Source organism: Elephantulus edwardii, unplaced genomic scaffold (genome assembly GCF_000299155.1).
Source record: "Elephantulus edwardii isolate Elephantulus edwardi_28Jun2011 unplaced genomic scaffold, EleEdw1.0 scaffold00062, whole genome shotgun sequence".
Classification (NCBI taxonomy): Eukaryota; Metazoa; Chordata; class Mammalia; order Macroscelidea; family Macroscelididae; genus Elephantulus; species Elephantulus edwardii.
Genome location: NW_006399812.1, coordinates 15128682 through 15137723, shown reverse-complemented (window position 1 = coordinate 15137723; position 9042 = coordinate 15128682). Strand labels below are relative to the sequence as shown.

General features: G+C 45.8%; 1 protein-coding gene, 1 non-coding gene and 1 pseudogene across 2 annotated transcripts in view; 1 reads left to right on the top strand and 2 right to left on the bottom strand.

Moving 5' to 3' along the window:
- The first annotated feature begins 213 nt into the window (after positions 1–213).
- LOC102846510 lies at positions 214–1124 on the top strand (annotated as a pseudogene).
- Positions 1125–4819: 3695 nt separating this feature from the next.
- The window catches only part of WDR88 (WD repeat domain 88), a 50757-nt gene continuing 46534 nt past the window's right edge, over positions 4820–9042 (bottom strand). Inside the window, exon 12 of the mRNA XM_006887874.1 lies at positions 4820–5032. Within this exon, the coding sequence (XP_006887936.1) occupies positions 4820–5032 (213 nt within the window). The remainder of the gene's footprint in view (positions 5033–9042) is intronic.
- Positions 5231–5304, bottom strand: TRNAT-AGU. The gene has a single exon. It is a non-coding gene; the product is annotated as a tRNA-Thr (tRNA).

The window sequence follows — 9042 nt, the reverse complement described above, 5'->3', positions numbered from 1 at the left end:
ATCCCCAACAACCGGAAAAAGAACAACGAAGAGTTAAAAACAACCCAAACCTGTGGAAGGAATATGGGGCAGTTTGTGTCAATAAAGTTAGCATCCTTGGGAGGGGAAAAAGAGTTAAAAACAACTCAAGTGCCCATCAACAGATAGATGATTGGCTAAAGAAACTGTGGCATCAACCAAAAAATATCAAGAATTCGTGAAATACTGCACAACATGGGTGAAATTAGAACAAATTATGCTGAATGACACAAATTAGTTACAGAAGAACAACAAGGATACGATAGAAAAACCTCATAAATAGTTTATAACAGAATCTGTCTTCGAGGGTTAACAGGTAAGAAGTGAGGCAGAGGGAGAACCCCAGTGAGCGCCGCACCCCCAGGCTGCCGCCATAGTCTGCTACCAGCTTGGGCTCATCCACCTGGGGAGACCTGGGCGAGAGCGCCTGGCACCTGGAGACGCCGACCTGAGCCCGCGGGGCCAGAGGAGACGAAACTCCGTGCACAGGCCCTGCGAGGTGCTGGCAGTGAGTTTGACGTCTGCTTCGCCTCAGTGCAGAAGAGAACGATTCAGACGCTCTGAACAGTACTGGACGTCTTTGACCAGATGTGGCCGCCAGTAGTGAGGACTTGACACCTCAATGAGCGGCATTATGGGGGTCTGACTGGCCTCAATAAGCCAGAAACTGCTGCCAAGCATGTGAGGCCGAGAAAAAGACCTGGAGGCGCTCCTATGGCGTCCCACCACCACCGATGGAGCCTGACCGCCCCTTCTACAGAAACGTCAGTAAGAATCGCAGGTGTGCAGACCGGACTGAAGATCAGCTGCCCTCCTGTGAGAGTCTGAAGGACACTGTTGCCCTTTTAGAATGAAGAAATAGTTCCTCAGATCAAGGCGGGGAAAGGAGTACTGACTGCAGCCCACGGCAGCAGCCTTTGGGGCGTTCTCAAACATCTGGAAGGTCTCTCTGAGGAGGAGAACTGAACCTGCCCACTGGAATTCCTGTGGTCTATGAACTGGACAAGAACTTGAAGCCCATCAAGCCCATGCAGTTCCTGGGAGATGAAGAGATGGTTTGCAAAGCCATGGAAGCTGTGGCTGCTCAGGGCAAGGCCAAGAAGTGAAGCCAAGTAGGCCGACTGCTGTCCTCAGGCCCACCCTCCCTGAACTTCCCTGCTCCCCAGCACATGTTACTCTGACCACATCTATGGGTGTCTTTAGTGGTAGCTAGATGGGGGGCCATTTGTCTCCTGCACACTTTCTTTTTCTTGTCTAGTCAGAATGGCACCTCTGGGCCATCATCCTCAATTCAGGGCATAGGGAAGACTTCTCATCCATGAGCGGTAGTGGCTCCAGGGTTTTTTTGCTAAGGACCTACCTGAGTAGAAGATAGGAGGAGCCATGCAAGGTATGAGCAATAAGGGGAAGCAGGAGAGCCTAGTCCTGTTGCCAGGCCCAGTGTCTTATTCTGTAATGTAGTAAGGGCACTCTAGCCATCCCAGTGGAGGATGACTGTAATCTACGTGCTGATTAAACAGTCTTTTCTCCCTGACTCCAGAGAAGCTGGCTCCAGAAGGTTGGGATCAACCCTGAATGTTTACATGTTGCATTTTCTTTTGTTCTTGTTATGTGCGGTCGAGTCACTTGAGACTCATAGCAACCCAATGTACACCAGCCCGGAAACCTGCCCTATCTTGTGCCAAGTTTATTGTCTCCAACACACCTACCCTCATTATCCCAGTCACTGTATTAATCCATCTCATTGGTGGTCTCTCTCTCTCTCTTTCTCTGTCTCTCTCCCCTGCCAAGCATAATGTCTCTCTCCAAGGACCAGTCCCTCCTTGCAACATGCCCAAAGTATGTCAGAAAAAGCCTCAGAATTCTTGCTTGCAAGGAGCAGCCTGGCTTCACCTTCTCTGGGACAAACCTGTTTGTTCCCCTGACAGTCCATGGTATATTCAAAACTCTTTCCAGCACCACAGCTCAAAGGCATCAATTCTTTTTCTGTCATCCCTAGTCATTGTCCCGCCCTCTGATGCATAGCAAGCAATTGTGAAGACTATGGTCTGGATCAGGAGCACCTTAGTCTCCAGATAGACATCATTGGTCTTCGGTACTTTGGAGAGGCCCCTAACAGCTGACTTTCTCAATGCAACTCGTCTTTTGATTCCCTGGCTGCTGGTATCAAGAGTGTTGATTGTGGAGCCAAGCAAACTAAAGCTGTTAACAATCTCAGTCTCTTCACCATCTATCATGATGCTGCCAATTGGCCCAGTGGTAAGAATCTTTATTTTCTTGATGTTGCACTTCAATCAGTATTGAAGGCTGAAGTCCTTGGCCTTCTACAGCAAGCACTTCAGGTCCTCCTCAGTTTCAGAAAGCAGGGTTGTGTCATCTGCATAAGTCAGGTTGTTGATGAATCTTCCTCCAATCCTGATGTCACATTCCTCCTCATACAGCCCAGAGTCTCAGATGATCTGTTCTGCATATAGATTGGAAAGGTATGGAGACAGAATACACCCTGGAATATGAGCTATATATGATATTTTCTTTTACAAAAAGAAAAAAATGCATAAAAGACAAACCCCATTCTAGGGTTTCTGATGGCAGTTTGAATAGCAGTCCCACATGAGGTCATCAGAAAATCATCCATTCCTCTCCCCGTGGGGGACAGGCTCCTTGACCTCTTAGGGCTTGGAGTCCATCCTGCTGTGTGTTTTAGAATCCTTCCCCTGCCATACTGTTTGCAGCAGTGAGATTCCTATGGACCATGTCCAAATGTGTCTCCACTATGTTTTCTGAATCATGTTCCAGCTGCTGTGCCTTGCCACTGGGGCCCAGAACCTGGTTTGAACATATCTATAATAAAATCTTTTTCCAGATCAGTATAATAAAGGAGAGATGTGCAATTTAAAAAAAAAATGAGGCAGGGAAGAAAAGAATATAAAAACTTAAAAATATCAAATTTTATAACTAAATCATTATAAAATAATTAAAAGAAAAACAAAATGTGTATACAACTGACTATTATTTTCTAAGCATCATTAATCTCAGAGGACACAGAAGTAAATAAACAGATGCAATCCTTCTTCTTGGGGGCTTAGTTCTATTTAAGGAAAAAGACCATAGACTAGATAATTTCAAAATTCATAGGCTGTGACGGGAATAAACAAACTGATGAACTGGAATCCAGACTGAGAAAGATAGAGAGATTCCTGTTCAGAGAGTAGAGCGATACCCTGGATAGAAGCAAGAAAAAAGAAGCACCTAGTCCTGCCTGACTAGGGAAATAGCCCTGGCAGCAGGGACAGAAAGGGCTAAGGCCCTGAGGTAGGAGCAATAAGGCATTTTTAATGACTAGAAGGAGGAATAAGGAATCTCTGGGGGCCTCGTGGTAAGAAGTTGCACTGCAATCCTGAAGGCACGTGGTTCAAATCTAGAAGTTGCTCCATGGGAGAAAAATGACCAGTCTCCCCTGAATACCGGCTGGAGGGTTGGTTCTGACACCACGGTACACAACAATAGAAGGAAGGATAAGTTCTGGTGACCTAACGGGTACAGAGTTGTGCTGCCAACCAAAGGTGGTGGTGGTGGTGGTTGGGGACCACAGCGTCAACTACAACTCATAGTGACCCTGTGAATAACAGACCTGAGTGTTGCCCTGTCCTGTGCCTCCTCACCGTCTCTCATATGCTAGAGCTCATGGCGACCGTCCCTGCGTCAGTCCATCTTGTTGAGGATCTTCCTTTCTTTGACCTTTTCTAAGAACTGGCTGCTCCTAAAAACATGCCCCCAAACATAGGAGAAGTGTCACCGACCTTGCCTCTACAGAGCACCTGCTTGTATGTACATCCTTGTAGATTTGTTTTGTTTTTTTGGGCAGTCCTTGGAATAGTCAGTACTCTTCTCCAACAAAACAACTGAATGTCTTTTCTGTCATCCTTATTCATTGTTTAAAATTCAGATGTATAGGAAGCAATTGAGAAAATCATGCCTTGGATCCTCAGAAGAAGAATGGAAATCTCCTCCTGGGTGATTTGCAAACATAGAAAACCCCCTGAAGCCATGAGTCAGTTCTGACTTGAGGGCAATACACTGAGTTGTTTGAGCAGAAAGGGTAGTCTTGACTCTGGACCTATTTCTCAGTTTTTATTTTATACACTACCCAAGTCCTGTGACTTCAAAGGTATCCGCTGCCTGCATACATAATAGAGGATTTCCAAATGCCTTTCCTGGCTGACCCTACCTGAACCACAGGCTCAACACAAAGCAAATCACCATTAGAGAGCGTTAGCATGAACCAGTGCCTCCAAGAGTCACTTCAAGTTTTCTTTCTCCCGAAGAGCGCTGCTGGATTCGAACAGTCAAAGAGAGGCGACCACTGGCTTAGCAGCGCAACTCCCTGCAGTCGAAACCTTCATCATATAATCAATACCTTTCCATCAACGTTATAATTAAAAAAAAAATTAAAGCATCAATTCTTTTTTAGTCTGAAAAGGGCTGACCAAATGAGGGAGAAAAAGGAAAAACAGACGATAAACCCAGACCCTGCTTCCGGGGCAGGTGACTTTGACCATTTTTTTAAAAATTTATATTAGTTTGAACGTATAATTTGTATACGGTCTTTCTTTCATTCATAGCCACTGTGTGTCACACATTCCTTCATTGACAAAGTTTGACTAGTTGAGCCACAGTGTGGCTGACACTATCCCGCGTTTCTGCAGCGCACTGAGATGATCTTTGTTGCCTCTGAGATGAGTTTTATGTAATTTGATATGAGAAGCCCAGAGAGGCTTTCTAGAAAATTACAATGTTTTCATTACTCCAGGATTTTGATTGCTCGGGGGTATGGCCCCACATCCACGTGGTTTACAGCGCCTAGGTATTTGCAGTCTCTGGAGCAGAAGGTTCTAAACTGCACGGTGGGCCCGGCTGCTGGGAGTGGGCCAAGCAAAGCCCTTTGGAAGGTGCTAAAGAAGTGCGAGCACTCGTGCCGCCGCCGCCGCCGCAGCCGCCGGCGTCCAGCCGGTCGCTCTCAGGCCACAGGGAAGTGGAGAGAAGGGGCCTGCGCCTGAGTCCAGGAAAGAAATGGCGGGGCAAGGCCCGTCTCTCCAAGTACAGCACGGGGTGATCAGCGGCTGCTTGGTAAGCATTTATTCCTAATTCTCCTGAGGTCGTCTCCCACCTGTTCGTCAGGTGAGGGATTAAAAAATAAGAACAACCTCGGCTTAGGCACCGCTGGGATTCGAACCCAGGATCTCCTGTTTACTAGACAGGCGCTTTAACCAACTAAGCCACGGCGCCGCCCGCATGGCTACCGCGAGAATTCGTTTCTCATGACTACCGCTCCTACCCGCTGCACGCATGCGTATGAGCCTCGCTTAAAGTTTAGCTTGCTGTGGGTCTTGTCCCTCCGGGGTTACTCGGTCGCTGGAGTTCTGACCCGGAGGCTGCACTCTGCAAAGGCTTTTAAAGCTCACGAACCTGCTCCTGCCTAAAAGCGAAGACCTCCAGACCTTTGGGTGGTGCGCGCACGAAATTTATGCGTCTTGTCCGCCTGGAGACCCCGATCCGCGCTTTCGGTGGGCCCGCGTCTTCCTCGGACCGTGAACCCAAGGAGGGTCCCGGGGGTCCCCGAGGGGCTCTCACAGAACCCCAGCTTCTCGGGCCTCCTGGCCTTGGAACAGCAACTTCATTTGTGCGGAATTTTCTGCTGCCAGGACTGGCTCTCCCGCCCTGACTTCTTGCCTCTTGGACCACAGACCCCCGAACCCCAGTACATACATTTCAAAGGGGCAAAAATAGAACCAGACATTGCCCACCGGATCACTCAGCGCTTCCTCGGGTGCGATTCTCATCCACAGAAGTGGTAGTAAGTCTATGCAAAACATATGTACAACACTATCACCCAGCGTTATTGGGAAGGGGGGGAAGAAAACCACACAACAAACCAGGAAATAAACCAAATAAATGTCCAACAGTGGGGAGGGGGAACACTTGCCTGATTTCAGCTTCTTGGGGAACAGAGGAGAAGCCGCAAGTAACTTGAGTGCTCAAAGGAACCCAACTGCGGGGAGAGTATGAAGTCGATTTTTGACCCTATATTCATGCAAATAAATCAGTGTATAAAACAGCCAACAGGAGTCTGTGTAATGTCATCAGGCATCCATCCATTCACATAATGACTGCCAGACTATACAAACCCGGAGCTGCTATGTAAATCAATCCTGCAATTAAACTTTGTAAATAGGCCAAGGGGCATAGGAAAGACATTTAATGAAAATCAGATAAGCTCTGTCTATTAGCGAAGTGGACCCTTTGGGTAAAACCTAAAACTGTAAAGATCGGCAGCAGGGATATAGAAAATTTAGGATCCCTTAATGGATGGTGAAGAGATTGAGATTGTTCACCGTTTTGGTTTGCTTGGATCCAAAATCAACACTCTTGGCACCAGCAGGCAGGAAATTAAAAGTTGTATTGCAATAGGAAAGTCTGCGGTTAGAGACCTCTCTAAAGTCCTGAAGTGCAAAGATGTTAGTCTGGAGACTAAGGTGTGCCTGATACATGCCATGGTCTTTGCAATCACTTGTTATGCATCAGAGAGGGGGACAATGGCTAGGCATGATAGAAGGAGCTGTGGTGCTGGAGAAGAGTATTGAATATACCAAGGACTGCTAGGACAAACAGGTTTGTCCTGGAGAGGGTGAAGTGGGCCTGTTCCTTGGAGGCAGGGATTCTGAAGCTTCGTCTGACATACTTTGGACATGTTGCAAGGAGGGACCAGTCCTTGGAGAGGAAGACCCTTGATGAGATGGATTGATTCAGTGACTGGGATAATGGGGGTAGGTGTGTCAGAGATGGTGAGATTGGCACAGAATAGGGCAGAGTTTACATAGGATCGCTATCAGGTGACTCAACGGCACATAACAACAACAACAATAAATCATGTGTGAAACTGTTGGATTCTGGAAGGTGGGGTTTTTTGATGGAGGCTCATGTGTGGACTGTTTGATTTTTATTTCGGTCACGAGTCTATGTGAGCTGATTGGATTTGCTGGATTTAACTAACAGTGAACTGTGGCTGGAAGCCTCTTGTTTAAGTCAATCAGAATCTGGTAGGTAGGCATTTGTATTTAAAAGTTAGGCCCTAAAGCCTGCAGCCCTGGGCCTTGTGTTAATAGTGTTTGAGATAAGCATTCTTCTAAGTGGTACAGCACTGGTTTGCCAACTTGCTGTTCTGAGGTAACTTGGGGTTGCTGTGGTGCTGAATGTTATGCCACTGGTGTGTCAAATGCCATAATGGTTACCCATGGTGGACAGTGTTTGGTGGAACTCCCAGACTAAGACAGGCTTGGAAGCAAGATTGACATCCACCTCTGGAAACTATGAACATTAGAGAAATGAAGACAATTATAGAACAGGGTTCAGATCTTTTGTTCATAGCGTCACTATGAGTCATGCTCAATTCAACAGCACTGAACAACAACAATTGACAGTATAAATATACATTCAGATATAACAACAGCAAAAAGATATGCACAACCAGGACAGGACAGATTAAATGAATTGTTGTTGTTGTTAGGCACTGACCATGACTTACAGTGACGCTATGAACAATAGATCTGACCCTGCCATATCCTGTGCCATCCTCGTCATCTCTGATATACTCGAGGACATTGCTACAGTCACTATGTCAATCCATCTGGTTGAGGATCTCCCGCATCTTTCCAAGCATGTCTTTTTCAAGGACGGCCCATTCTAACAACATGCCCAAAATATGTGAGATGAACCTTCACCATCCTTCCCCAAGGAACACCCTGGCTTTACTTTCTTCAAGATTTATTATTTGATCTTTTTTGCAATCCATGGGATATTTAGCATGCTTCTCTGACACTACAACTTAAAGACATTGATTCTTCTGTCATCCTTAGTCACTAGTCCAACTTACAGATGAATAGGAAGTAACTGAAAAGACCATAACTTGAATCAGACGCACCTTAGTCTTTAAACTGACATTCTTCACACCTTAGAGAGATCCCTGACAGCAGACTTACCTCTATGCAATAAATGTACTCAATGCAATGCAAAAAAGTCTTATGGTTTCTTGACTGCTGATGTCAAGGATGTTGATTGTTGATCCAGCAAGATAAATAATTGACAACTTCAGTCTTCTCTCCATTTATCATAATGTTCATTGGCCTAATGGTAAGGATTTCCATCTTCTGGATATTGAGATGTGATTCATATTGAAGACTGTAGTCCTTGACATATAGGGACTTCTTGAAGCTGCACTGCAATTCCAAAGGCACCCTGTTGAAGGCCACCAGCTGCTCAATGGGAGAAGGGTGGGTGATCATATCCTGTGCAATTAACTGCCTCTGAAAACTCACCAGAGGTCCAATTCCATGAAACACAACAACAGTCCTTGACAAGATGAAATGGACCATCTAAAAATAAAGTCCTTATGTGTACCAAAAAAAAAAAAATTCTTCAAAAGAGTAATAAGAGAACCTACTGACTGGGGGGAAAATATTTGTCAATGATATAGCTGACAAAGGCCTCATATCTAAAGTTTGTAGGAAACTTAAATACCTCAACAAGAAAAGACAAACAACTAATTTCTAAAATGAGCAGAGTATGTGGAAAGATTCTTTACCAAAGAAGACATTCAGATGGCCAACAAACACAGGATTGTTTGTAAATCATATAGGGGATAACCCATCTCCCGTGGAGCAGTTGGTAGATTTGAACCATGTGCCTTTGGGTTGACAGCTGAACTCCTTACCCAGTAGGCCACTAGAGCAGATATTAGATGCAAATCAAAGTAATAAGGAGATATCATCTCATTCCAGCAACAATAGCAAAGTATATGAATGCTGGCGAGGACGTATTAAGATTAGAACTCTGATACCTTGGTGTTGTTGTTGTTGTTGTTATGTGTCATCGAGTCGCCTGCGACTCATAGCGACCCTATGTACAACAGCCCTAAACTCCGCTCTGTCCTGTGCCAATCGCACTGTCTCTGACACTCCCATCCCAATT